This window comes from Canis lupus, chromosome 15 (genome assembly GCF_003254725.2).
Source record: "Canis lupus dingo isolate Sandy chromosome 15, ASM325472v2, whole genome shotgun sequence".
Classification (NCBI taxonomy): Eukaryota; Metazoa; Chordata; class Mammalia; order Carnivora; family Canidae; genus Canis; species Canis lupus.
The window spans coordinates 3,007,547-3,035,330 of record NC_064257.1 but is presented as its reverse complement, the minus strand read 5'-3'; the positions used below and the strand labels follow the sequence as shown (position 1 = coordinate 3,035,330).

Sequence of the window (27,784 nt, the reverse complement as noted above, 5' to 3'; positions counted from 1 at the left end):
GGTCTCGATCCCAGGACCCCGGGATCACTACTCGAGCCGAAGTCAGTCAGACAGGTTACCATGAGTCTGAAGGTAGCCACCAAAAGCCAGTTCTCCATATGCCATAGTGAAAGCAGAAACAGCCATTACTTGGTGTTAGGTTGTCCAATCTGCTTTTTTGTGCAGATGGTAAAAGAAGGCCTAGAGGTGGGGCAGGACCTAGGGCTTCCCAAGGCAGGCTCTGCTTCTGCCGTGCTGGCCTTAGTCCGGCAAGTTACTTACTCTGAGAATCTTACTGAGAGAGTCAAAGCCAGCAAACCAAAGCAGGGCCTCCACGCAGGAACGTGGTGTGAGCATAAGGAGAGCCAGAGCAGAGTCCTAACCAGCCAGGAAGGGCAAGGTATTGCTCTGTCTTCAGCCCCTACCCCATCTTTGGAGGCCAGACTCTAAGCTTCTGCTCAGAGAGCACTTTGCTTGATTTGCAAATCCTGAGGTTACCTGGTAGGTGGGTCCAACCACTGGGGCCATCTCAGCACTATGCCATGCCCTCAGATGGTATAGCTCTCAGCTCAGAAAGGCTCTCTGGCCTACTCAACTTCTTCTACTCCTTCATACCTCTCCTTGCCAGAGTCCTCTTGAAGAGTAGGGATGTCTCTTCTGGGAAGAATCTTCAAGTGACGGGAGTCCAGGATGAGAAGATCCAGGGATGCTGGCTGGTTGGTTGGGAGAGGCACTGGGGGTCCCAGGGAATCTCTGGGCCCTCTCCAGTGCCCCTCACCTTCTGACACCTGAGGCTCAGAAGTCAGACCCATCACCTAGCCTGGTCTGAAAGTGCAGGATAGGGGGCCTCCCCATGGAGTAGTCTGGAGCCTCTTGTGGTCAGATGGATCGGTCTTGAGGCCTCTCTTCTCCTACAATTGCCCAAACAACATCCAGGCAGGAACTAGCAGCCTCCCTGGTGCCTTCAAGGGCCCTCAGACACTTCCTACCCAAAGGACTCTCCTGGGACTATCAAGAGTCCCTCCTTCCTACTCTCTGCCCTGCCTCCTCCCCACAAGACAAACAATAGGGGCTACATGGAGAGCGGCCTGGGACATCCCCATCAGCTGCTGTTTTAGGGAACACTTGCTCCAGGGCCCGCTCAGTCCTTACCTCTAGCTATTCCCTGGCCTCAGAGCACCACCCCCCAGAATGTAAACTTACTAGTGGCTCTTGAGCTAAGTATATTTTAAAGTCCGGGCTGATCTCTTTTTTCCAGAAGTCAGGGTGGTGAGTCTGCTGAGTAGCCACTGAAGAGATCTTCCATTGTAGAAGTAGAAGCTATCATACTTGACAACTCCTTCCCTTGGCACCACAACCTCAACAGCTCCACCTGGCAATCATGGCCTGATAGCATCCAGTAGTGGTAGAAACACCACCTTGTATAACCAGACAGAAACCTAGCCTCTAGCTACAAACGGCAAAATCTCTCCCCTCTGACTGAAGTGGTCTTGCTTAGTGAGGTTTTGCCAAGGGTACTAATAAGGGTAATCACCACCACCATCACCATCCTTTTAAAAGTGCTCGCTCTGTGCCAAGCACTATTTTAAACACCCCACTTAATCCTCATTCCAACCCTATAAGATAGGTACGATTATTATTCCTATTTGACAGTTGGGGAAGGTGAGGTCTAGAGATTTGGTAATTTGCCTAAGAGTAAACTGTCATGGTAGAGATACGAAGCCAGGTAACCTGTCCCTGGGATCTCTGCACTTAACTCTGCTGCTCTGCCTTCCAAGAAACTCTGGGGACCTGCTGGCCTCCCCCAAACATTCTCAGGGGATTATGCTAGGGCATACAAGAAGCCGATTGGGCTGGACATGATGCCCATGAGGGCACAGACAGGTGGAGAGCCACAAGGAGGGGGATGCTCTGAAATTCAGTTGCCCTAGCCTGTGAGGTCGGGCTAGACTCAAAAGTGGTCAAGGACAGCTGGGAGGGTAGTCCTACCAGAATGGGGAGCTGTCTGTCTGCCCTTTAGGGAGAAGCGCTTGTCCTCACTGCTGTCCTAGATGGAAAGAATGTTGCTATGATCAATGGGCCCAGGCCTCTGCTCCAGGCTCCTGAGGCTAGTAAAGCCCTCTGCTCATCATGGACAAGAGCCTCAGCACAGCCCCTTGGACTCCAGGCCTGGTGGTGTGGGGGCAGAGGGGAAAGGAGAGTGGCCAAGAGGGCCAATGGAGACACGTGGTCAAGATTGGAGGACATCTCTAAGTGACAAGTCTATAACCACACTCCTCACCATCAGAAGGGGCCTCACTCTGGGTTTATAAAACTAGTCCTTCCCCTCTCTTGGCCTCAGGTTCATCATCTATAAAATGGGGAGGGATAAAAACTACCTCAACTACCCCCCCGCCCAGTGGTGTTGTGAGGAGTAAATGAGATGGTGTTACACAAAGCACTTAGCATGGTGCTTGCCTGGCATACAGTGGGTGCTCAATAATTGGGAGCTTTTGTATTAAGGGTGCTCTGCTTCTATTGCTGGTGAATGTCTCTGGAGGAATGTTGTGGGGCTCTGTTCCCATCGACAGTATGGATGGTGGAGTTGAAGTTGCAAGGAGCAGCCTGCATCTAAACTTAGGGAGAGAAAGCAGCGAGCAACAGAAACAGCATTCAAAATAATTTCTACAGGCTGGAATGAGCAAGATGACATTGTCCTTCTGGGAGCTTCAAGACATTCACACAAAGCCGAGGATGGGAGAGACCTGACTTGACCCCAGCTCTGGTGAAAGGGTCTGAATGATTTAGTTGATCACAACCTGATGGGAACTAATCATGGGAGAGAAAGGCTCTGGAGCCCTGCAGTCTTAGGCTGCATTAACAGTGTGTCACGTCCAGACTGGGGGAAATAATAGGCCTATTGTGCTGGCGTGGTCAGGCCATATCTGGAATCTTGCATTGCTACACTGACAGGCTGGAATCAGGCCAGGAGGGGGACCAGCCCAGCTTCGGCTCCCAGGTACTTGTCCTAAGCACTTCCTGTGCATTTTTTTGGTTTCATACCCCAAGCAACCCTACTAGGTAGTCACCATTAATATCTCCACTTTACATATGGGGAGGGTAACTGAGCTGCTCAGGACCCGCCACACAACTAGTAAATGAAGGAGCCTGGGGCTTTTCCAAATGGGCTCCTCTTGTGCTTGTACCGGAGGAAGACAGAGCATGCATCACTGAACACATATTTATTAGGTTCCTACTAGGAGTCAGGTCCCAGCTAGTCTGTGGGGACAGCAGTGAAATAGATGTGGTCCTGTCTTCCTGGAGTTCATGGTGGTAGGGGAGAGGGGGGGGGATGGAAATCACTGGCGTGGTGATATGGGAGTAAAGGATTTAGGGCTGGAGGGATCACAGACTAATACAGCCGACTCAAGCCCAGAGAAGGGAAGAGACAGAAGGGCAACACACCGCTTGCGTGGAGCCATGGGGGCCAGTATGCAGCTGCTGCACCCTGGCCTTCTCTGCTCAGCAGTGACCAAGAGCTGTGTGCCAAAATGGGAGCAGCTAGGGCACGTGAGGAGGCTTGGTGTGGCCATCCTGGGGTAGCCAGATCTCATCTCTCCTCCCTGAGATCGGAAATCTTAAGAAAGAAAAAAGGAGCCGGAAGCTGAGCAATCACAGGAACAGGGCTGAGTGGCCTTTGAGAATCCCAGCAGCCCCTTCGCTAATTAGAACAAAAGGGCCCCCACCTGGCCTCTTGAGTGTCTGGGAAGCCCGGGATGATGCTGGCATGAGGGACCCCCGGGGTGGTAGAAAAGCATATTTTAAGGATCTGGGTCTGGCGTCTGTTCCAGACTAATGCCCACCTTCTTTCAAGGGTTAGATTGCTCAGTCCTCTCTTTTTCAAATCTTTCCTTGATTGTTGCAAACCAGAGGGCCCCCGCAGCTCTGGGTCTCCCTGGGCTTTTAGTTGGGGAGATACATATAACCCCATTTAGCCTTCTGGTCTTTTTTTTTTTTCTGAGAGGGACAGAGCAGGGCTGTTAAGAGAAAGAAGGCTCTGGAAACGGGCAAAACCTGCCAGGCCTGGCTCTGCTGCATAACAGCTGGTTCACTTCTCTTAAGTTTGCATTTCCTCAGCTATAAAATGGGGATGATGGTCCCACACTCAGGTCGTTGCCGGGAGGACCGAATGAGATCACGTCAAGCATGGAGGAAAGCATAAAGCCCCCCCATAACAGGCCACTGTGATTACCACGGTGTACAGTGGCTGTGGCCCCGTCTCCTCCCCACACCTGGGAGCACCCCTGCCAGCAGGGGCAGCCTGCCTCGTCGGTCCCCCCATCGCCCAGAGGAGCCAGTGTTGGAAAGGGGGACGGGGGTCTCGGGGGACGACAGAGGGCCAGGGGCACTGGGAGTGCCGGCCTGCATCCTCCCTGCAGGCCTGGAGGCCAGGGGGGCTCCCGCTCCCCAAGGGGGCGTGTGGAGGGGTGGAGGGGGCGGTCAGGGCCTGGGCTGCAGGCCAGCCTCGGGGAGAACTCACTCCGGGGGACCTCGGGCAGCTCCCCTCCAGCCTTAGGCCTCAGTTTCCTCGCGCGCGTCAGATGAGCGTCCGGGTCTCCTCCCGGGGCCGCGGGGAGCAAGCTCAGCCGGATGCGGCTTTTGAGAACGTGGCCGTAGCGGCGGAGCTGCCGGGAGCTCGGCGGGCGGAGGGCGGCGCGGGGCTCAGAGATTGGCTGCGGGCGGGGCGGCGCGGGATTGGCCTGGGAGGCCCGGGCGAGCCTTTAAGAGGCGCGAGGGGCGCGCCGGGGAGCGTGCGCCTCGCCCGCCCGCCGGGGTAGCAGCGCGCGGCCGAGCGGCGGCCACGACGGGAGCCCGGGCGGCGCGGAGGCCGGCGGAGCGGAGGAGCGACCCGGCGTCCCGGTCCCGGTCCCGGTCCCGGGCGGCGGGGCCCGCGGGTCATGGCCAAGGGAGAGGGCGCCGAGAGCGGCTCCGCGGCGGGGCTGCTGCCCACCGGCATCCTCCCAGCCGCCGAACGGCCGGCGCAGGTCAAGGTGAGCCCCCCCGGCCCCCCCGGCCCCCCCGGCCCCGGGCGGAGGGCTGGGGGTGAGGGCGAGCCGAGGCGGGGACGTCTGGGGTACAGGCTCGGTTCCGGGACGCCCGGGGCGGGCGGGGTGGGGGGCGGTGTCCTGGGGACGGGGGCTGATGCTGATGGAGGTTTGGGGGCCCCGCGCCCCCTTTTGCGCACCCCCTACCCCGCCCCTCCGCCGGGCGGCCCAGCCAGAAGCTTCACGTGGTGTCTGGCTCTTTGAATCGTTTTTGCGTTCTTCCGTGATGAGTGGCTTAGGTTTGCTGCCCTGGAAGCCAGAAAGACCTCCGAGCCCCGGGGAAATCCCGTTAGTTCCCCAACTCGCAGCCCCTGCTCCCCACCCCCACAGGCCCACGCTCGCGGCTCGGCTCTGCGGTGAGCCGTGAGCGCCGCTCAAGTTCATTCATAAGAACCGGAGCCACTTCCGAGGCATTCCGAGGTGGGAGTGTGGGTGTTGGCGCTTGCGCGGGTACTTTGTGCCTCCTGACCTTAGACCCCGTCCCCAGCTCCCTTGGAACTCATGAAGGACCACACGAAGCCTGGCGGCTCCAGGGGGTGTGGGTCTCAGGCAGGAGAGAACTGCCTTTTCCTTTTGGTTTTATTAACTGATCCTTGCAAAGAGCCAGGGTGAGCAGTTAGGCTCCTACCTCATCTGAGTAATCTCCACTTTCCCTGGGCAACCTCAGTCTTCCTAGTGCCCCACCCAGATAGGGACCGGCACCCAGAGGCCGCTCCTCCCCTCTCCAAGGTTCCCTAGGAGCTGGAGATGGGGGACAGACAGCAAGAGGGAGGGTAGGACAGCTCCTGGGTTTGCCTGAAGCTCTGGCTGTCTACAGGGGCCACGGTGGCTCAGGGACAGATGAAGGAACAGCTGTGCCCGCAGCCAGCTGGGCTGGGCCCCTACAGCTCTCTAGAGTCCTCACCCAGTAGGCAGGTGGGTCTCGGCCTCTGAACTAGGGCGGGAGCAAGGGCTGGGCTTAGGCGGCTCTTGGCAAGAGGATTTTCAGGTTGTGGCGGTTGGTGCTGGGTGGGGACGAGTCCACTGCTGGCGCATGCTCCCCCCTGCAACTTGACAGGAGCATGGCTGAGACCCTGGGGGAGTCTTTTAGGGATGGCGGGCTGCTAAATTAACTCAGAATCTGGGAGTGGGGTGGCTTAGGGGCAACTTCCTCAGTATGGAAGTTTCCTAAGACAGAGAATACCTTTCTTTTCTTGTGGGAAGTGAGATCTCTGGGTGGGAACAGGGCAAGGCAGTCTTGTTCCTCCTGGCAGAGTTGGCTGGAGGGATGGTCCCGCCTTTAGAACATTCTAGGTTGGAAGCCAGGATCTTGGGTCTTTTTTCATCCTTTCCTCTTCTTCCCAGAAGGAACCGAAGAAGAAACAACAGTTGTCCATTTGTAACAAGCTTTGCTATGCAGTTGGAGGAGCCCCCTACCAGGTGACGGGCTGTGCCCTGGGGTTCTTCCTGCAGATCTACCTGTTGGATGTGGCTCAGGTAAGTTGGCTGAGCCTGCCAGGGCTCCTCCACCATCCTGAGGTGGGAAGGACTAGGGACTTGGGGTAGGTTCATTCAGTTTTCCTCATCTGTGAAATGGGACTGGAACCCTTACTTTGCTGCCTCTCAGAGTCAGCAGTGGGTGAGAAATAAGAAGGCTTTGGAAAGTATCCAGCAGAGAAATCTGTCTGCCCCAGGAATCTTAGGTGGTGAGGTCAGGCAACTTCTCCTTGCCTGGCAGGAGCAACAGAGCCTGGAGGGGTAGGTGGTGGCGTGAGGGAGAATGGAGCCTGCTGGTGACACTGTTCTAAGAAGAGACTGGTACACCATGGTACACCATGTCTCCATTTGGACAACAGTCAGATGGCCCAACTCAGGGGTTGCTAGATGTCACCAGGCTTAACTCACCTTCACCTAAGAAGCAGAAGCATAGCAGGGGGCAGAGGGGCCCCCCAGGGCTGGGCTCAGGCAAGGTGCACAGTACACAGGGTCTTTGACTGGGAGAGGTACTTAGGGTGAAGCAGGGCTCCTCTGTGTTTTGAGAAGCTTTGGCCAGGAGTATAGCATCCTGAGAATTCATCTTGCTTGGATGGGAGAGAGGGAAGCTCCCCAGCGGTGGATCTTAGGGCCGCACGCCGCACTGGCTGGCTTTTCTGTGTAGCATCTGACTCTGCAAGCAAAGCACCTTAGTTGTATCCATTTCCAGGTGGGGACCGCTGAGCCGCAGCAAGGGCAAGTAGCCTCATTCAAGCAGCTTGTTTTTGAGCAGATCCCACGGGCTGGGGTCCTAAGTGGGGTACAAACACGAGGAAGCTGCAAAGTGTAGAGCTGTTGTCAGGAGTGGGAGGGTAGGGAAAGTCAGATGGGGAAGCTACGGTGTGGGGAGGCCGCTAGCTTCCTGACTTCCTGGGGCAAAAGCAGTAAGAGCTGTGATGGATATAAGGAAGAGTGTTCTCCTTTGGAGAAGCTGTCTCTTTGGGCCTAAAAGTTTGAGTGGATAGTGACCGGCCACTTTTTAAAAGCATCTAAAGATTCCTCTTTGCACAGCCAAGACAGACCTTAACCCGTAAGACAGGGATTTGAACTCCAGTCCTATAAGCTAGAGATCCTAACTCCCATTGTACAGATGGGGAAATTGAGGCCCACTGTGGTCACCCAGCATATGCCCATTCTGACAGCAGGTGGCTGGAGCTTGGGGCTGTGAGAGCGAAGCATGGAAAGGATTCTGGATTCATTCGAATGGGTGGGAGTGTTTTCAAGGGCAGTGGAAGGGAGGACATATGGGAGCAGATCTGGGAAAACTTCTGAGGCACACAGTGCTACTGACTGCTATCAGAGAACTGTTATTATCGCTATTAACAGGCAAGTGAGGATGCTTAAGGCCTGGGTGAGAGCAGCACAGAGGCCCAAGGGCCTGGCTGAGACGGGGAGGGGGCCCCCCTGCTTTTGCCTACCTTTGAGGGTTGAGATGAGTAGAAGGATGAAGGGGTCATCTTGTACCTGTTCCCCATTCCAGGTGGAACCTTTCTTTGCCTCCATCATCCTATTTGTGGGCCGAGCGTGGGATGCCTTCACAGACCCCCTGGTGGGCTTCTGCATTAGCAAATCTTCCTGGACCCGCCTGGGCCGCCTCATGCCCTGGTGAGTAGAAGAGACGCCTTCCAGGTGGCAGAAGGCAGGGCTTCCAGCACGTCTACTAATTCTCGATTCTTCCATCTGGCTTGTCACAGACTGGGGGGTGAGGAGAAGAAATGATGCAAAAACCAGTGTTGAAACCCTGGCTGAGGCCTCAGTTGCCCCAGGCCCGGGCACTGGGATGCCCTGCCAATTCATTCCCAGGCTGGCCAAACCACTCACCCGAGCAGCCTCCCCTCCACCAGGCCCCATTGCTCCCCGAGGTCCGTTCCCTTCGGTGAAGCTGGCATTCTAACTTCTCCCATTCAGTCATTTCCCATGGTGGCAGAGACAGTGCTGCATAGTGGTGGAGGGGTTGCCCTCTGCAGCCAGCCTGCCTCAGTCTCACCAGCCGCAGCTGTGCAACCTTGGGCAAGTCACTTAACATCTCTGAGCCTCAAGTTTCTTCATCTGCGAAATGGAGCTAATAATTATGCCTATCACATGGGTTTAAGGTGAGGATTACATTTTTTTTTTGACACGTAAAGGACTTAGAACAGTGCTTGGCATGTAGTAAGTAGTATGTAATCGGACGCTGTTTCAGAGTGGCTCCCGGTAGGGCAGGGGCGGAGGGCAATGCCCAGAATGGGACAGCAGACCATAACCTCTGGCCCATCGGATGATGTAAACTACCCTTTCCCTTGATGCGGAGCCTACGCTCCCTCTGCAGCCTCAGGCTATAGGGCAAGGTGGGGGGAGGTCGCACCACAGAAGAGACAGCCGAGGGAGACACAGGGGCAGGCTGACAGGCTGGAGCTCTGGTTCCCTCCAGGACATCCTGCCTGCTGGGGGGAGGGGGTGGACATGCCCCTTTCATCTCCAGCCCATCCAGGCTCAAGTGGGCGCCTTCCTGCCCCAGGGGTGCCCATACCTGGTCTCCGGCCTTCAAAGCTCTTCCCACAGCCCCCCTCTACCCCCACAACTTCCTTTCCCACGAGGCCCCCCTCCCACCACAATCCCGCCAGCTTCTGGCTAAGGCCCAAAGTGGGGCCTTTGATCCAGGCTTCACTGCAGGGGGGGGCAGTGGGAAGGTGGCAGGCGGGGCATGGGGGGTGCGGTGACAGGAAGGCAGGGAAGCCTGCCTTACCTGGCCAGGCTGCCCAGGTAGGAGCCAGCGGCAAGTCTCTGGCCAGGGCCTGAGGCCCTGGCAGCCGGTGGGAGGTGGGGCCAGGCTGCCACATCTCCTCATGAGGCCCAGCCAATGGGAGGCGGCTACCCTAGACAGCCCCTTGCGGTGGCGGCAGCCGCTGGGTTACTTCCAGTCACATTCAGTTTCTCAGCCCAGAGGAGAGAAGGAGTGACGAAGGCTGACGGAAGGAGCCCTTGTTCTCTGAGGAGACACGTGGAGTCAAGAGGGAGGAGGAGGGCGGGGAGGGAGAGCGGAGGAGGCCCTCGCTGTGGAAAGTAGGGTCTGAGGGCCTCACGCTAGGCAGGTGTGGCAGCCAGCTTGGTGCAGCTGCTGGGGGCCCTCCAGGCTAGTTTTGGACTTTGCAACAATGTCTGTGTGCATGTCTTCACCTGTCTGGGTGGTAAGTCCCACTGGTACCTCCTGACTGGTACCTCCACCCCGGTGTCTGAGTGCACGCTGGGTCTCCCGTGGATGGAGGGGCTGCCGTGTAGGGTGTGGGGCCTCTGCCTGCGCATGCCACAATAAGGGCCTAGGTCCCTCAGGCCTGGGACCCGGCACCTTCTTTGAGCATAGGAAGAGGCTGGGCCTCTCAGGGTTTATCAGCCCCCATGGCCCGCTTTCCTTCCAGGCCTCAGAGCAGCCTCTGCCCCCAGCGAGCATTTAAATCTACGCTTCAGACCAGGAAGACTTTGACAGACACTTTCCCTGGAGTTCCCAAAGCCACCTGGCGAGAGGCAGGGTGTCCCCAGGCTCCCGTGGGCAGGCAAGTGGGGATGGCGCAGGGCTGGGCCTGAGGTCTGATTCCCTGGCTGTGGACCTGTGCTCTCCTGCTGAGCTTTCCTGGCGCGATCATCACAGCAAGTACTTACTGTGTCCCAAGCACTGTTCTACACTTTAATATCAACTCAAAAGTACTTCCACTCTAGGAAATAGAACCAGAGTCCTTCCAGCGGCTGGTAAGGCCTTCCATGACCGGGTACCCTGTGTCCTCCAACCCCGGGCCCTAATCCCATCTCCTATGCTCACTCCACTCCAGCCCCAGTGGCCTCCCTGCTACTCCTCAGACCTGCCTGAGCACCTCTGTGCTGACTCTTCTTGCACGGCACACTTCGGCCTCAGACAACTGCAAGGCCAACTGTCTCCTCTCAGTCAAGTCTTGGCACAGATGTCGGCTCCTCAGAGCTCCCCCGTCTACCCTGTTATCAATTGTAGCCTCATACTCCTAATCCCCTTGAGCCTGCTTTCTTTTCTTTGTAGCCCTTAATCACCTTCTAATGTGTTAAAGAACTTTAAAAAAAATTGTGGTAAAATATACATAACATAAATTTTGCCATTTCAACCATTTTTTTTTTAAAAGATGCATTTGTTTATTTGAGAGAGAGTGCGGGGGAGGGACAGAGGGAGAGGCTGAGCACAGAGCCTGTTGCAGGGGCTCCATCCCAGGATCCTAAGATCATCACCTGAACCGAAATCAAGAATCGGCCACTTAACCAACTGAGCCACCCAGGCACCCTGCCATTTTTTGTAACCATTTTTTTTTTAAGATTTTATTTTTATTTATGTGTGTGTGTGAGAGAGAGTACGAGTGAGGCAAGTGAGAGGTAGAGAGAGAGGGAGACCAACGCAGGGCTTCATCCCAGTATGGACAGAGATCGTGACCTGAGCCAAAGGCAGACACTTAACCGACTGAGCCACCCAGGCGCCCCGATCATTTTTAACTTACTATTTAGAGTCATTGAGTATATTCTCATTGTTGTGCAGCCATCACCACCATCCATCTCCACACCTTCTTCATCTTCCCAAACTGAAACTCTGTACCCGGAAAAAATACCTCCCCACACCTCCTTCCGCACAGTGCCTGGAAACCACCATTCTACTCTCGGTTTCTGAATTCAACTGATGTAGGTATCCTGTAGGTGGGATCATGTAATACTGGTCCCTCCATGACTGGCTTATTTCACTTAGCGTAATGCCTCAAGGTTCATCTGTGTTGTAAAATGTGTCAGCCTTTCATTCCTTTTTAAGGCTGAACCATTTATAGATAACTTTTTAGTTATGTCTATTTTTCATTTGCCAACTAGAATATGAGTTCCACTGGAGCGATAACTTCTGTTTCATTCACTGATCCATCCTGAGTCATAAGAATATCGTTAAGAATAGTGCTTAGCACATAGCCAGCACTTGAATATTTCTTGAGTACATATTGAATATAATTAGGTGCTATTACTATTCTCTCACTCTGTTTTAAGAATCTTATTTATTTATTTGGGAGAAAGAGAAAGGGAGAGGGAGAGCACAGAGGGAGAAGCCGGCTCCCCATTGAGCAGGGAGCCCAATGTAGGGCTTGATCCCAGGACCGATCATGACCTGAGCTGAAGACAGATACCTAGGCGACTGAGCCACCCAGGCACCCCTACTATTACCCCCCCCCCTTTTTAAGTTGTATTTATTTATTCATGAGAGACACACAGAGAGAGGCAGAGACAAGGGCAGAAGGAGAAACAGGCTCCCTGAGGGAAGCCTGATGCAGGACTTGATCCCAGGACACTGGGACCAAGCCCTGAGCCAAAGGCAGACGCTCAACCACGGAGCCACCCAGGTGTCCCCCTACTATTCTCTATTTACAGATGAGAAAATGAGCCTCAGAGAAGTTAAATAACTTGCTCAAGACCAAGTTATCTATAGTTATTGGTAGAGCCAGAATTGGATTCCTGAACTATGGCTCCGAAGGCCTTTCTTTTAGCGACTGCTCTCTGCTGCCTTTCTATGCTGATGACCTGAAGTCAGTCCATCCTGATGTCTAACCACATTTGCAATGGTGTGAGATGCACCAGTGGGAAGGCAGACATTCCCCCTCCCTTATGTGATTTCATTAGGCCTGGTCCTTCACCTGGAGTTGGCCTCTGCTACCCATGTGTGTGCCACGGTATGTGTGTGTGTGTGTGTGTGTGTGCGCACGCGTGCGCGCGCACACACATATAAGAATACCAGTGTTGGGGTTGCTCCTGCTTCCTGCCTCCCTGCCCTGCCACCTGAGGTTTAGCTGTCATCCTCCAGTCCCCCAGCCCATAGGAAGCTCCCGCCCATGGAGCCCTCTCCATGGAGGCAGACGTAGGCAAGACTCAGTGTCTGACCTCATGCTCCATGCTCAGGATTTCGGTCCAGGGGCCCTGTTGCTGTCTGGGCTCCAGGCTTGGCCATCAGCCTCCACCCAGAGACCCTGGGGTGGGTGTATTGGAGTGGAGGGTGGGGGGAGGAATCTCCTTCCTCGGCAGGCACCCTGTGGGAATACAGAGCAGTCCAGGCTAACCCCAGATCCTGGGGTTTGGCCTCCAGCCCCCACTCAGACCCTCCCTTTCCCCAGGATCATCTTCTCCACACCCCTGGCCATCATTGCTTACTTCCTCATCTGGTTCGTGCCTGATTTCCCACGGGGCCAGGCCCTGTGGTACCTGCTTTTCTACTGCCTGTTTGAAACGCTGGTCACGGTGAGTGTGGGCCCCTCCCCTGGGTGCCAGTGGGGAGGCATGAGGGTGGTCCCAGGGCCTGTAGGGTTGGTGCAGGAAGCCACATGGGCTTGTCCATCATCTGACTGGCTGACGGCCTCTCTTCCATGCCAGTGTTTCCACGTTCCCTACTCAGCTCTCACGATGTTCATCAGCACAGAGCAGAGTGAGCGGGATTCCGCTACTGCATATCGTAAGTCTCCCTCCAGTCCCGCTGGCCCCTCCGCCAGGGACCCTGACCTTCGTGCCACATTTCTTCCCTTGCTGGGAGTGGGTTTGAAGCCATCTCAAATATAACTTGATCCCTTTATCACTCTGGTGAGAACAGGGAGGCGCAGGGATGCCAGAGGTCAGGCCAAGTCTAGGCCAAGGTGCTGGGTGCCCCACCATGTACCACCACCATGTACCTACCCTCCTGGAGTGGCTCCCATCACCGGGGGCCACACCTGGGTATCTGTCCACCTGACCTTCCTCCCTGGAGGCCTACAAGCCACGAAGCCCCTCCAAAGGACCTCTTTACTGTTCAGGGATGACTGTGGAGGTGCTGGGCACAGTGTTGGGCACAGCGATCCAGGGGCAAATCGTGGGCCAAGCAGACACGCCTTGCCTCCAGGACCCCAGTGACTCTGCACTGGCCATGGAAGGTGCCAATCACACACAGAGCACCACATCACTCAAAGAAACGGTGAGGCCCTTGGTTGTGCGGGGATTTGGGGAGATGACGCACAGAGGGGTGGTTTGTCATCATCCTCAACCTTGTAAATGTTTATTTAATGTTGGGCCGTTGATCTACAAACTATTAATACGCCCACTTTCCAGATGAGGAACCTGTAGCATAGAAAGTCTAAATAATTTGGCCAGGGTCATAAAACTAGTTATTTACAGAACCCAGATTTGGGGGAATTTGAGTGGTGGCCTCTCACACTCCACAGCCTGGCTTCTTAACATTCTGTTCCTCTGGACTTTGCTGTCGGAACAGCAGCCGGCCCAGGATGATTCTCCCGTTTCATGGGTGGAGACAGTGAGGCTCCACAGAAGGGACTGGCCTGTGGAACTGCCGAGAGCTGGGATGAGATCACGCTGACTGTCTGTCACCTTTATCCTCTTTGTAGCAAAACGCATACCTGCTGGCAGCAGGGGTCATTGCCTCCATCTATGTCATCTGTGCTGTCATCCTAACCCTGGGTGTGCGGGAGCAGAGAGGTGAGGGGCCCCTGGGGAGCGGTGTAGGCCCTAGCACCGCATGCCTTTTCCCTCTGCCTGGGCCTCAGGCTTTGAGAGGGGCCTCTGCTCCTTCCTCACTGTCCCCTCTGGCCTCTAGAACCCTATGAGACTCAGCAGGCTGAGCCGATGTCCTTTTTTCGGGGCCTGCGGCTGGTCATGAGCCATGGCCCATACGTCAAGCTTATTGCTGGCTTCCTCTTCACCTCCCTGGCTTTTATGGTGAGTGGGGGGGGGGGGGGGGGCTCCGACATGCTCAGCCTGAGAGTAGGGCGGGTACAAGAGGGGTGGGCTAAAACATGGACTCGGGATGTGACAACGCCTGAGGGACAGATGGAACGGGGTTGGGGTGAGCAGAGGTCCCAGGAGCATGGGGAAACATGGGCACTGACATCACCTCTTTCCTTGCATTTCCTTCCCCCCTACCCTGCCCGTCTCCCAGCTGGTGGAGGGGAACTTCGCCTTGTTTTGCACCTACACCTTGGGCTTCCGAAATGAATTCCAGAATCTGCTCCTGGCCATCATGGTGTGTGTGGGACCCTGAGGGTGGGTAGGCAGCCTGGGCTTCCAGATGGTTCTTTGGATAGTCAGAGGATGTTTCCCAGACTGGCTACGGTGAGGAGGGAGGAGTCTCAGAATCACTGGTTGGATCTGACCTCCAATTGCTTAGGCAAGACTGAAAGATATTCCAGTAGGAAACATAGCAAAAGCTAAGGCATGGAGGCCAGGAACTTAGAGATTTTGTGCTCGGTCGTGCTCAGAGAAAGTAGGAGAAGCGACTGGAACTAGCTCTCAGCTCCCCTGGGGAGCCATCAAAGGTGACACTGCCTAGATGGTGTCATCTGGCGGCTCTCAGGCAAGGCTAGGGGTATCTTTGAGTGCCTGGGAAGGGCAGCAGGGGTTCATGACTAATCCCGTTCCCTCACCCCACTGTGTATCCACAGCTCTCGGCCACATTCACCATTCCCATCTGGCAGTGGTTTCTAACCCGATTTGGCAAGAAGACGGCTGTATACGTTGGGATCTCAGTGAGTGGGGCTGAAGGGGTACGGCCCCGGCTGGGTTGCGTGTCGCTGGTGGGCGTCTCCAGGCTGACTCATCTCCCGTACCCACCCCTTCCACTAGTCAGCAGTGCCATTTCTCATCTTGGTGGCCTTCATGGAGAGTAACCTGATTGTCACCTATGTGGTAGCTGTGGCAGCTGGCATCAGTGTAGCAGCGGCCTTCTTACTACCCTGGTGAGTATACAGGCCCACCTGGCTATGTTCCCCAGCCCCCTGCCTCCTCCCTACTTCTGAAGCTCCTTGCAGGGAATTCTGCAAGGAGCAGAATTCACAGGCTTCTCCTGCAGACCATTCTGTGGGTCCGTGTAGGGGGCAGGATAGGTCTTTCCTATACAGTTCTACAGGTTGTGAACTGTGCAAAAAGACCTGATTAATCAAGGTGTGACATGGGGGGCTTAAGTCTGGTCTGTGCTCTGTTCACCAAGCTGCAAACCTAGAGTGGGGCTCTACCTTGGAGGAAGCGGCCTTCTTATTACCATGAAGTTGCCGTGTCTTCACAGAGCTGTGCACCCTGGGGCTACAGAGTCCCAGAGGGCTACCTCTTCTAACTGACACAGAGATGCCACACGGGCTAGTGGGGGCCCCGGGGTGGGGGTGGGGGGTCCTCATGGCTGCCACCACTCTGCAGGTCCATGCTGCCTGATGTCATTGACGACTTCCACTTGAAGCAGCCCCAGTCTCACGGCACTGAGCCCATCTTCTTCTCCTTCTATGTCTTTTTCACCAAGTTTGCTTCCGGAGTCTCACTGGGCATCTCCACCCTGAGTCTTGAGTGAGTGGGGGGGGGGGGGTCCTGGGGCAGCGCGGGGCGGGGCGAGCCCTGGGTGTCCTGCCCTCACCACTCCCCTGACCACTGGGTCCCACAGCTTCGCCGGGTACCAGACCCGTGGCTGCTCACAGCCGGCACGTGTCAAGTTCACCCTGAAGTTGCTGGTGACCATAGCTCCCATAGTCCTCATCCTGCTAGGCCTGCTGCTCTTCAAGCTGTACCCCATTGACGAGGAGAAGCGGCGGCAGAACAAGAAGGCCCTGCAGGCTCTGAGGTGAGAGCGGGGAGACAGAGGAGGGGGCTTCGTCCAGCCTAAGCCCTCCACTACTGCCTCTTGGGGCCAAGTCCTGGCTTACCTCCTGCACACCTTCCCTCGAGGGCCCCTCCTCACTCCCCTGCCCACTGCTGATCCATGGTAATGGCAGCTGACCTCTCTCGGATACTCAGCTGCATGCCAGGCAGTGTGCTGGGTGGTCTTACATTTATTCATTCAACAAACACTTACTGGAAACCTACTATGTGCCAGGCACTGCTCCAGTGAGACCAACAGAATCCCTGCCCTCATGGAATTTACATTTTGGGGAATGTGCACTCACGTTCTCTTACAGTCCTTCCACAACCCGAGGTGTCAGGAGGGTCCTACGATTCCCACTCTGCAGATAAAGAAATCGAGCCTTAGCCCAGAAGAGTGACTGGCCCAGCTGATAGGGAGGAGAACTGGGCTTTGAGCCCTGGCATTGTCACTCCAGAGCTTGTATTCTTCACAGCTCTCTTGGCATGCAGGACCTCAGGTGTGGCCTGAGTCTGCCTTTCTGGAGACCGGGAGGCATGGTGAAGTGAATCATGCCAGACCATCAGCCAGCCCAGGTCAAAGCATAGTCTTGGGGCTTGTGGTGCAGACAAACCAACTGGCAGTTTCTGAGTGAGAGAGGGAGTGAGCAAACTGAATACATCCTATAGGTTAGACTCCCCTGACAGCCGGCTAAGACTGTTGGGCCAGGGGCCTGTGAGGAACAAGGCAGCAGGGGACAGGGGAGGGGTAAGGATGCTTTTTCCAACCCATCTCCTCTGGTTCTTGCAGGGAAGAGGCCAGCAGCTCCGGCTGCTCTGACACAGACTCTACAGAGCTGGCCAGCATCCTCTAGGGCCTGCTGTGTTGCCCGAAGCCACTACCCACAGGGCCTGGGTACCAGACCACAGGAGAAATCAGGGCCTGCTTGCCTGTTTGCTGATTAGCTGGTCTCCAGGTGCCAGAAAGGGAGCCAAAAGACTCGAGAGTAAGTGGCCCAGGATACCTCCTGTGCCTACCATGGGGAGGGCTGTTCATACAGCCACCTGCCTCATGTCTGCCTGCCCACGGGGCCAAGCCCAGGGGCTGCTACTGTGAATATGCCAAGGACTGATGGGGCCTAGCCCAGAACACTAATGTAGAAACGTTTTATACAGAGACTAATTAATAACTTAATGACCATGTACATAGCAATGTGTGTGTATGTATGTGTCTGTGAGCTATTAATGTTATTAATTTTCATAAAAGCTGAAAACCAGAGGTGCTTGCTTCTGTCTTTGCCCTGAGAACCCTGTGTGCCAAGACAGGAAAGTAAGCGGCAGGTGCCCTGGGGAGCAAGAGTGTGTCTGGAGGTGTGATAAGAGCATCAGCTAACATTTACTAAACACCTATCTGTATCAGGCACAGTGCGGAGGCTTTATAGTTCCCTCTGCTAGTGTTCAAATTTAATCATTGAAACCGTCTTGGTCTGTCAGGACTACTCCACTTTTTTTTTTTTTTTTTTAATTCTTCTTATTTTTTTAAGGAGGCTCCACACCTAGCACAGGGCTTGAACTCATGACCCTGAGATCAAGACCTGAGCTGAGATCATGAGTTGGGTGATCAACCCACTGAGCCCCTCCCCTCCACCCCAGGCGCCCCAGGACTATTCCACTTTAAAGTTGAGGAAACCGAGCTCCAGTGTAGAGGGGGACCTGGCTAAGGTCGCACGGCTAAGAGCTGCCGAACTGGAATCCCCACCCCAGGTCTGTGACACTCCACCCTTCTGCTCCCCTGAATCTGAGTGACCCACTGACTGGCAGACGGCCGCTCTGCCCAGGCCTGCGTGCTGTTTCCTGGCCCATGCATGCTCAAGCGTGTGGAGCTGGCACATCCTCTATGTGACTGGGGCTGGGTGAGGTCCTAGAGACCTGTGATTCTTTGCCCACAGCTGTTAATGATGGTGTTGGAAGCTGAGAATGTACCTGGCTGGGTGGGTGGGTGTGGGCTGAGGAGGGAGTCTTGCCACTGGTGTGCTGGTGAAAACCCAGCGCTGGCGGGGAGGAGGTTGCTGGGGAAGACCTTTGTGTATAGCACTTGTCCATCTGCATGGTGTAATTGCTTCCACTATAGCCAATTTCAAGTTACCAGTGGTTGTACTCGGGCCAAATTCCTGAAAATTTGACAGTTGGCTCTCACAAGCTGGTAGGAGCTTGCCCCGGCACATTACTGGGTCTCACACACTTAGGCCAAGCTCCAAATATTGGGAAAGCGAAGCTGGCAGGATCAGGGGCTATGGGTCCAACTTCCCTATTTTACAGCTGGATAAATGGAGGGCAGAGAAGAGAAGTGCATAGACTATTCAGCCGTGGTTTTTACTCTGGGTATAGGGCTCCATTTTCGCTCTAAAGTTCTACCAAAGTATTTTCATAAATTTATCAAGTGTCACCAACAGGCACGGTTTAGGCATAATTCCCCTATGAGGTAAGTACATCATCATCCCTGTTTCACAGATAAAGAAACTGAGGCACAGAAAAGGAACTTGTCCAAGGTCATCAGGCAGTAAGTGGAGGAGCTGATGTTTGAACCTGAGCTGTCTGGCTACAGGACCGGTGGTCTTACTCACTACTTTAGGCCATTATGTGAACCAGTAGTCTGTCACCACCAAGCCAGGTTCTGTTGCCTTTACAGCTGCCATCTCAGGGTCAGGCTGCCTGGGCTGGGCAGGAGCCCTGGGCTCTGGGCTGGCCTTTGTAGCTGGAATACTCAGGAGCTCAGATAATGTTTGCAGAGGCCCACTCCTACCTCCCCCTCCCTCTACTCCAATAACCATGCAATCCTGTCTTTAAAAAATAAAAATTTTAAATTTCCTAAGCCACTCAGTCTTGCTTCTTTCCCATCCCTATAGTCACTTACTAGGTCTCTCACCGGATGATCATACCAGCATCCTTGCTGGTCTCTATCTCTGATTTGATCTCCTGACATTCCTCTGCAAACTCTCCAAGATAACCAAAGTAGCCCTATTTAGAAACCCTTCGATGAGTCCCCATTACCTTCAGGAGGAAGTCTCAGACCCCTGCCAATCTCCCTATTCCCACAGGTCACCTGCCCAGCCCTGGAATATACCTCTGGCCCCTGGTCCATCTGGCAGACACTGCTCCAATGTGCCTTGTTTCCAGAATGCCTCTCTAAAGCCATTCCTGCCCCTGTGTTCTTTGGGGATAGCTCTTGAGAGGCCATGCTTCCTCCACTGTAGTTTCCTATACTGAGCCCAGGGCCAGGCACAGTGGGCTGGGATAGGGTGGGGCTCATGCTGCAGAGTTTTTAAACATGAGCTAGAACAAGAAGGCTTTGTGAGCCACTCCCAACTGGCACTGACCCACCATGAAGCTTCTCTCTCCTCAGTTTCCCCCAACTGTACAATGGGGATTTGTAATGGAACACCCTCTCTTCAGTTTCATACTCACAGAAAATTGTTCTCCTCAAAGATCCCCTGCCTATTTCTGGGGGGAAGATATGGTAGGGGGTGGGATGGGTAGGAATACAACCTGGGATCCCAGAAACTCCTTGGGTTGCTGGTGACTCCATGTGCCTTCTGGGCAGCTCATACCTATTCCTCCTTTGGGAGAAGTGCCATCCTGACCTCCTCTATGCTTGAATCCAGCATTACTACAAAAACCCCGCCTCCCTCTTGAATCTGACCTGCTGTCCCCAGCCGCCAATCGCACCCTCCACCGGGACTCCTGCTAAAGAACAGGTGTGGCTTTGGCTCCACCTGCTGGAAGAAGGGAGCAATACCTTTCAACGTTGCAAAGAAGGAACTCCCGACCTGTCATTGACATTGACTCTAGGAGGTTGGCTATCCACTTGGGAAACAAATATTTATTTGTATTGGGCCTTTTTTTTTTTTAATTTTTATTTATCTATGATAGTCACATCAGAGAGAGAGAGACAGAGGCAGAGACACAGGCAGATGGAGAAGCAGGCAGGCTCCATGCACCGGGAGCCCGACGTGGGATTCAATCCCAGGTCTCCAGGATCGCGCCCTGGGCCAAAGGCAGGTGCTAAACCGCTGAGCCACCCAGGGATCCCATGTATTGGGCCTTCTCTATGTCATGTATTAGCTAGGCTCTGAGGATAGAGGGGTGGATAAAATAGAACTTACATGCTCAGTGAGGACCAACGACAAATATATGGGCAAATAAATAAGATAGTTTGGGATTGTAATAAGCACCATGAAAGAAGCAGGGTGATAATGTGGAGAATTGGTGTGGAGACTATTTTTTTAAAAAGATTTTAATTTATCATTTTTTAAAGATTGTATTTATTTATTTATTTGAGAGAGAAGAATGAGAGAGGGAGAGCACGAAAGGGAGGAGTCTCAGAGGGAGAAGAAGGGCTCCATCCTGGAACTCCAGGATCATGACCTGAGTTGAAGGCAGACACTCAACTGACTGAGCTACCCAGATGCCCCTAAAGATTTTATTTTTATTTCGTTTATTTATTTTTAAAGATTGTATTTATTTATTCAGGAGAGGCACAGAGAGAGAGGCAGAGACACAAGCAGAGGGAGAAGCAGGTTCCATGCAGGGAGCCCGATGTGGGACTCCATCCCAGGACTCCGGGATCACACTCAACCGCTGAGCCACCCAGGGACGTTCAACCACTCCTTGTGTGGAGCCTGCTTCTCCCTCTGCCTGTGTCTCTGCCTCTCTCTCTCTCTCTCTGTCTGTCATGAATAAATAAATAAAATCTTTAAAATAAATAAATAAACTCTGTACCCAACATAGGGCTTGAATTTATAATCCCAAGATCCAGAGTCACATGCTCTACCAACTAAGCCAGGCACCCCTGTGGAAACTATTTTAAATTGAGTGCTCAGGAAATAATATTCTGAAAAAAATGTCTTTTGACTTGAATCACAAAGGAGGAGAATTAGCAGATTCAAAGAGCTTGGGGGGAAATACTGTAGATAGAGGAATCAGCTAGTGCAAAGACTCCAGGATAGGAAAGAGCTTCATGTATTTGGAATATTGAAAGGAACAAAGTGTAGCGAATGAGCGGGCAGGTGGTATGAGGTGAGTTTGGAGAGGTCTACAGGAACTAAACCATCCAGGGCCCTGTAGTAGCCCACAGTAAAAGTTTGAGTTTTATTTTGAGAAAAGCCAAAAAGCCAATTGACAAGTTTTAAGTAGGGAAGCCATATGATAGATCAAGAGTTTAGAAAGACCATATCATCTGCTTTGTGGAGAAAATACTGAAGAAAGTGAAAGTGGAAACAGGGTGACCAACATAGTGGGTGCTCTCAAAACATTTCTTTCTTTCTCCTTCCTTACTACCTTCCTACCCTCCCTCCCTCCCTTCATTTTCTTTTTCTTTCTCTTTCTTTCTTTTTTCCTTTTTTCCTTTCTTCCTTTCTTTCTTTCTCTTGAGAGAAAGAGAACACATGCATGTGTGTGCATGTGTGTGCATGTGTGCACGCAGGGGAGGGACAGAGGGAGAGGGAGAGGGAGAAGAGAAGCAGACTTCCTGCCGACCACGGAGCCTGATCCAGTGACCCTGAGATCACGATCTGAGCTGAAATCAAGAGTCTAACACTCAACTGACTGAGCCACCCAGGCACCTCTCTTCTAATGTTTCTAGGCAATGAAAAGTACCAGATGGGTAAGTGGCAGTGCAAATGGAAAGAATATGGATTTGACAGCTGGCTGGCCTGGATAATAGAGAGAAGGAAGGAGGGAGAAGGAGAGAAAAAAGGAAGGGAGAGGAGGAGACGGAAATGAAAATGATGCCGAGATTTCTAACTTAGAAAACTGGTACCTCAACTCAGTAGCACAGGGAGCAGGGGAGGAGGAGCAAGCTAGAGGGACAGAACAATTCATTTGTTACCTGTTGGTATCATTTTTACATAAATAAAGCACTTAGAAATTCCATTAAGTCAAGAACAAGAATACACACTTTCTCCAATATCATTATATAACCTTTATTTGGAGGTATTAGCTGATGGAATTAGATAAGAAAAAGAAATAAGGGGCAGCCCGGGTGGCTCAGCGGTTTAGCTCCTGCCTTTGGCCCAGGGCGTGATCCTGGAGACCCAGGATTGAGTCCCACATCGGGCTCCCTGTGTGGAGCCTGCTTCTCCCTCTGCCTGTGTCTCTGCCCCTCTCTCTCTTTCTGTGTCTCTCATGAATAAAAAAATAAAACCTTTTAAAAATAATAAAAATAAAATAGCTAAAAGTATGTAAAATTTAAAATTCTCTTTCTTAATCATACTAGTCACACTTTAAGTCCTTAATAGCTACATCTGATTAGTGGCTACTGTATTAGTGTTGTTATAGAACAAGTAGATCATTACAGAAAGTTCTATTGTTCAGTACTGAGTTAGAAGGTATGGTGAAAGAGAAGACCACATTTACGAGAGCAACAAAATACCTATGAATGAATAGGAAAGAAATAATTCTTTGTCAAACCACATGAATTAGTTTGTGGTCATGAGCCCCCTGTCTGGACCTCTCTGTATTACAGGAATAGCCAAAGTAACATCTCTTTGCAAATCTTCCCCGACTCTTCTGAGTCAGAGTTTCCTCCAGTCTCCCCCGGGGAAAAATATAGTTGATCTTCACTATTTGAAGGTTCTGTATCTGCAAATTTTCCTACTTGCTAAAATTTATTTTTAACTCCAGGGAGGGAGGCAGGACAGGGAGGGGGGAAGAAAGAAGTAGTATGCCAGAGGAGGCAGAGAGCGAGGGAAAGCTTAGGTCTGGGTGTTTTGAATTAGATTCAGACCTTCCCCTTTCCTTCAGGGCAGCTGGGCAGAGCTGAGTGTGCCTCACATCTCCAGGGCAATCAAGGAAGTCCCTGATTGCTGTGGCCTAAGGCCCTTTCCGGGGTGAGGCCCAAGCCCTAAAGAGGCCAAGCCCAGAATGAACTCTGATTGCTCATCATCCATGAAATTGCCTTCTGTCTGGCAGAGATCCTGCTGAAACTGGCCTAGAGGGGGTAGACTGGGCACCCACTTCTGGGTGATCTAACAGTGGGCTGGATGGCTTGTGGGGGAGGCTGGAATGTCCTGCAGGTGACCTAGGGCCAATGAAGCAGGGAGGGGGCAGGACTATCTGCTTTAACAGTAGTTTAAGAGATGGGGAATGAGACCTAGAATCTCTCTGATTCTTGTTTCCCACTATAGTCACAGCAGTCTCTCACCAGTACCTTCCCCTTTAGGACTCCCATGTAGCCTCAAATGAGGTCTATACTGGGGATGGCAGGGGAATCGCCTAGCCTGGCCCCCAGGCTCAGAGATGGCAAAGAAGTTGCATAAGGTCACATAGCCAGCCAGAAGCAGAAGCAAGATGGACTTATTAGAAGGGGTGGGAATTTTACTCTATCCTTTGGGGTTCTTCTGGCTGGTCTAAGAATTAAATTGACATGAGAGATTAACAGGAGAAAAACAAATATAATTCATACTTATGGGATCTCATAGAAATATGAATCTCAGAGAATTGACCAAAGCAGGCAGCTTTTATACTTTTTAGACAAAGAAACATAAACCTGTGAAGAATTGGCAGGACAAAGAAAACTTATGTTTGGGAGCTTCAGTTAGTAAGGAATTCTAAACAGAATTTGGGCTGGGTAGTAAAATAGTAAAAGTAACAAGGTGTGTTTATATAGGCTGTGGCCCTGAATTCCCATCTCTGGTGATAAGAATGTCTCTTTACTTCCTGGTAATCTTTCACATAAGAGATTTATTTCCTGCCCTTATGAGTACAAAGGAGGGTCAGAGTGTCCTTTTTGCACTGACTGTTTCTTAAATAAATTTAATTCAAAATAATCAGTATGCCAAAGTAGCATATTTTGGGGCAGGCCTGCTCAGAGTTATTTTTGTTTTCCCACCAAATTGTCAGTTTCTTGAGGACCAACACTAAAAAAAAAAAAAAAAAAAAAAAGATTTAATTTATTTGAGAGAGAGAGAGAAAGCGTGCTTGCAAGTGGAAGGAAGGGCAAAGGGAGAGGGAAAAGAAAAGAATCTCGAACAGACCCCACTGAGCATGGAATCCTCAGTTGTGTTCAATCTCACAACCCTGAGACCATGACCTGAGCTGAAACTAAGAGCTGGGCACTTAACTGACTGCACCACCAAGGCGCCCTAACAACCAATATTCTTGCTCTGTGTCCTTGCCTGCCCTTCCATTTCCAACAGGGCCCAGACTCCAGAGCTAGTTCCCCAGCGGTCTAGGGCTGCCAGCAGACAGGCTAGGTCATCTCTAATAACAGTAGGGGCAATTCAGTGTGTGGGAGGAGCTGTTCCACTCACTGCTATTTCTTAAAGGGGCCCAGCAACAGAGGCCACAAGAGACCTAGGTTGTCTAATCCAACCCCCACCTGTTGGATGCCCTCTACAATATCCCTGCCTTGTGGCCCGCTGGCAGCCTTCTGTTTTCACACATTACCATTGGCTTACTGTTTCAAATCTGCCTGTTTCATTTCTGGAGTAAGTTGTAAAAAAGATCTTCATCTCCAATGGAAACTATGTCCCTGTGGCTTGCCCCCACAGATTCTGGATCTGCCCTTTGTCATTTGCACAAAACATGCCCTCCCTCTATTCCAACTTAGACCTGCAGGGAGTTGAAGATAGACTCGTGTCCCCAGAAATGGATTCAAGTCTTGGTTTCATTCTAGTTATATTTGATTTAATTTCCTGTAAAAAGTGTGTATCTATTTTGCTTTTCTTTTTTTTTCTATTTTGCTTTTCTAATTAAAAAAGAAACTCCTTAAATTAAAGCTTTGTATTAAAGTATAATTTCATATAGGAAAATGGACAAATTCTAATTGTATTGCTCAATTTTCCCATACACTCATATAACCTCTACCCAGTTCAAGATATAAAACATTTCTATCTCCCTGGAAGGTTCCCTCTGCCCTGTTCAATCAAAATCCAATCCCTCAGAAGTAACTGCTATTTTTATTTCTATCATCATAGATTAGTTTTGCTTATTCTTAAACTTCTTATGAAGGGAATCATATAGTATGTATTCTTTTGTTTCTGGATTCTTTGTCTTAGCACAATGTTTTTGAGATTCATCTAGGTTGTTCTGTGTATTACCTTTTTTTTTTCATTTTGACTATTGCTGGTAAAATTCCATTTTATGAATATCTCACAAATTGTTGTATTCTCCTTTTGTATATTTGGATTTTGCCCAATTGTTGGCTGTTATGAATAAAGTTGCTTGTACAAGTATTCTGACCACCATTTGAACTAATCTTTCTCGGGTACATGTCTGGATTCTGGATGTAGAATTGGTAGATCACAGTATAGGTTTATATTTGAAACTGCCAAATAGCAACATGTGAGAGTTCCAATTACTCCACATCTTCAGCAATCCTTGATAATGACAGTACTTTAAAAAGTCATTCTGCTGAATATATTAACTATATTCTGGTTTTAGTTTGCATATTTTAGATGAGATACTATTTTAGGCACTCTTTCATATATTTATTGGCCACTTGAATGTGTTCTTTTGTGAAATACTTGTTTATATCTTTTGTTCATTTTTTAATTGAATGGGGTTTTTTTGTATTGGTTTGTGGGAGATCTTTGTATGTTCTGGATACTTTGTCAGTCTATACCTTTCCTAGTTGTTTTCTTTTTTTTCTTAACATTTTATCTATTCATGAGAGACACACAGAGAGAGGCAGAGACACAGGCAGAGGGAGAAGCAGGCTCCCCACAAGGAGCCTGATGTGGGACTTGATCCCAGGACCCCGGGATAACAACCCAAGCCAAAGGCAGCCACACAGGGATCCCCCTCCTAGTGCTTTCTTAGTGAAAGCTTTTGATGATCAGATATTTTAAAATTTTAATTAAGAAAAATTTATGAGTTTTTTAATGGTTTCATGCATTTTGTGGTCCGATTAAGAAATCTTATCTACCCTAATTTATTTATTTATTTACTTATTTATTTTAAAGATTTTATTTATTTATTCATGAGAGACACAGAGAGAGAGGCAGAGACACAGGCAGAGGGAGAATCAGGCTCCACTCAGGGAGCCTGATGCAGGACTCGATCCCGGGTCTGCAGGATCACGCCCTGGGCCGAAGGCAGGGGCTAAACCGCTGAGCCACCCAGGGATCCCCTTATCTACCTTAATTTAAAAGAAATTCTCCTATGTTTTTATTTCGAAGTTTGTTGAAATTTTAATGTTTCAGTCTATGATCCACCTAAAATTAATTTTTGTTATAGTTTTTTTTAAAGATTTATTTATTTATTTATGATAGACAGAGAGAGAGAGAGAGAGAGAGAGAGAGAGAGAGAGAGGCAGAGACACAAGCAGAGGGAGAAGCAGGCTCCATGTCTGGAGCCTGATGCGGGACTCGATCCCGGGACTCCAGGATCGCGCCCTGGGCCAAAGGCAGGCGCCAAACCGCTGAGCCACCCAGGGATTCCCCAATTGTTTTTTTTTTATAAGATTTATTTATTTATTTATTCAGAGAGAGCGAAGAGAGAGGCAGAGACACAGGCAGAGGGAGAAGCAGGCTCCATGCAGGAAGCCGGATGTGGGACTCGATCCTGGGTCTCCAGGATCACACCCCGGGCTGCAGGCGGCGCTAAACCGCTGCACCACCAGGGCTGCCCAATTTTTGTTAAGTTTTAAGTCAAGGGCCCAAGTTCTTTTCTCTCCACAAAATCTAATTGTTCCAGCATTGTTTATTAAAAGATCATTCTAAAAAATAAAAGATCAAAAAAAAAAGAAAAAAAATAAAAAAATAAAAAATAAAAAATAAAAGATCATTCTTCCCCTATTTAATTAGAGTGACACTTCTGATATATATCAAAGAGAGTATATATACTCTCTTTGTCTATGGTTGATCCCAAAATGCCTTATATTAATTAATTACTATAGCTTTATAGTAAATCTTGAAATCTGATAATGTAAGTTCTCCAACTTTCTTCATCAAGAACTGTGGATACTCTAGATCCTTTGATTATCATGTAAATCTTAGAATTAGCTTACATGCACACACACACACATGCACACACACAGCTTGTTGGAATTTTGATTGGATTGCATTGAACCCATAGTCCAATTTTGAAAAAATTGACATCTTAACAGTACTGAGTCTTTCAATTCATGAACACGGAATATCTATTTACTGAGGTCACCTTTAATTTCTCAAGAATGTTTTGTAGTGGGCAGCCCTGGTGGCCCAGGGTTTAACGCTGCCTTCAGTCCAGGGCCTGATCCTGGGGACCCAGGATCCAGTCCTGCATTGGGCTCCCTGCATGGAGCCTGCTTCTTCTGCCTGTGTCTCTGCCTCTCTGTGTGTGTGTCTGTCATGAATAAATAAATAAAATCTTTTAAAAAAAGAATATTTTGTAGTTTTCAGTGTCTAGGTCTTAAGCATCTTTCAATAGATTTATCCCTAGGTATTTGATATTTTCCATGCAGTTATACATGGTATCATTTTGTAACAATTGTCCAATTGTATCTTGCCAGTATATAGAAATACATTTTTTAAAATATTTTATTTATTTATTCATAAGAGACACACACAGAGAGAGGCAGAGGCACAGGCAGTGGGAGAAGCAGGCTCCACTCAGGGAGCCTGATTCGGGAC

The 27,784-nt window shown here is 51.1% G+C and overlaps 2 protein-coding genes across 21 annotated transcripts in view; one reads left to right on the top strand and one right to left on the bottom strand.

Moving 5' to 3' along the window:
• The window catches only part of MYCL (MYCL proto-oncogene, bHLH transcription factor), a 38,673-nt gene extending 30,541 nt beyond the window's left edge, over positions 1–8,132 (bottom strand). For 8 of the 18 annotated variants that reach the window (XM_049094333.1, XM_049094335.1, XM_049094334.1 and 5 more), the window contains exon 1: positions 6,247–6,412. The gene's annotated coding sequence lies outside the window, so the exon portion shown is untranslated. Of the gene's footprint in view, positions 1–594; positions 3,596–4,498; positions 4,707–6,246; positions 6,413–6,947; positions 7,327–7,993 lie in introns of those variants that run through there. The other 10 variants (XM_049094339.1, XM_025419807.3, XM_049094342.1 and 7 more) reach the window with 6 other exon arrangements.
• Positions 4,825–17,451, top strand: MFSD2A (major facilitator superfamily domain containing 2A). 3 transcript variants are annotated; one of them, XM_025419789.3, is made up of 14 exons: positions 4,825–5,009; positions 6,411–6,539; positions 8,056–8,180; positions 12,707–12,830; positions 12,963–13,041; positions 13,376–13,533; positions 13,961–14,051; positions 14,170–14,291; positions 14,512–14,595; positions 15,014–15,097; positions 15,195–15,307; positions 15,762–15,905; positions 16,000–16,176; positions 16,984–17,451. In XM_025419789.3, the coding sequence occupies exons 1-14, from the start codon at positions 4,917–4,919 to the stop codon at positions 17,045–17,047; spliced, it is 1,587 nt and encodes a 528-aa protein (XP_025275574.1). In that variant the 5' UTR covers positions 4,825–4,916; the 3' UTR covers positions 17,048–17,451. The 3 variants fall into 3 exon arrangements, with proteins under 3 accessions (XP_025275574.1, XP_025275573.1, XP_035554912.1); XM_025419788.3 differs by having other exon boundaries at positions 4,826–5,009; positions 6,408–6,539; XM_035699019.2 differs by lacking the exons at positions 4,825–5,009; positions 6,411–6,539; positions 8,056–8,180 and adding an exon at positions 10,639–12,268.
• The last annotated feature ends 10,333 nt before the right edge of the window (positions 17,452–27,784 follow it).

Excerpts from the sequence above, each read along its gene's own strand:
- MFSD2A (XM_025419788.3), top strand. The coding sequence starts at position 4,917 with ATGGCCAAGGGAGAGGGCGCCGAGAGCGGCTCCGCGGCGGGGCTGCTG. Across the intron at positions 13,534-13,960 it reads CCACATCACTCAAAGAAACG|CAAAACGCATACCTGCTGGC; the intron begins GTGAGGCCCTTG and ends TCCTCTTTGTAG. Across the intron at positions 14,292-14,511 it reads TCACCTCCCTGGCTTTTATG|CTGGTGGAGGGGAACTTCGC; the intron begins GTGAGTGGGGGG and ends CCCGTCTCCCAG.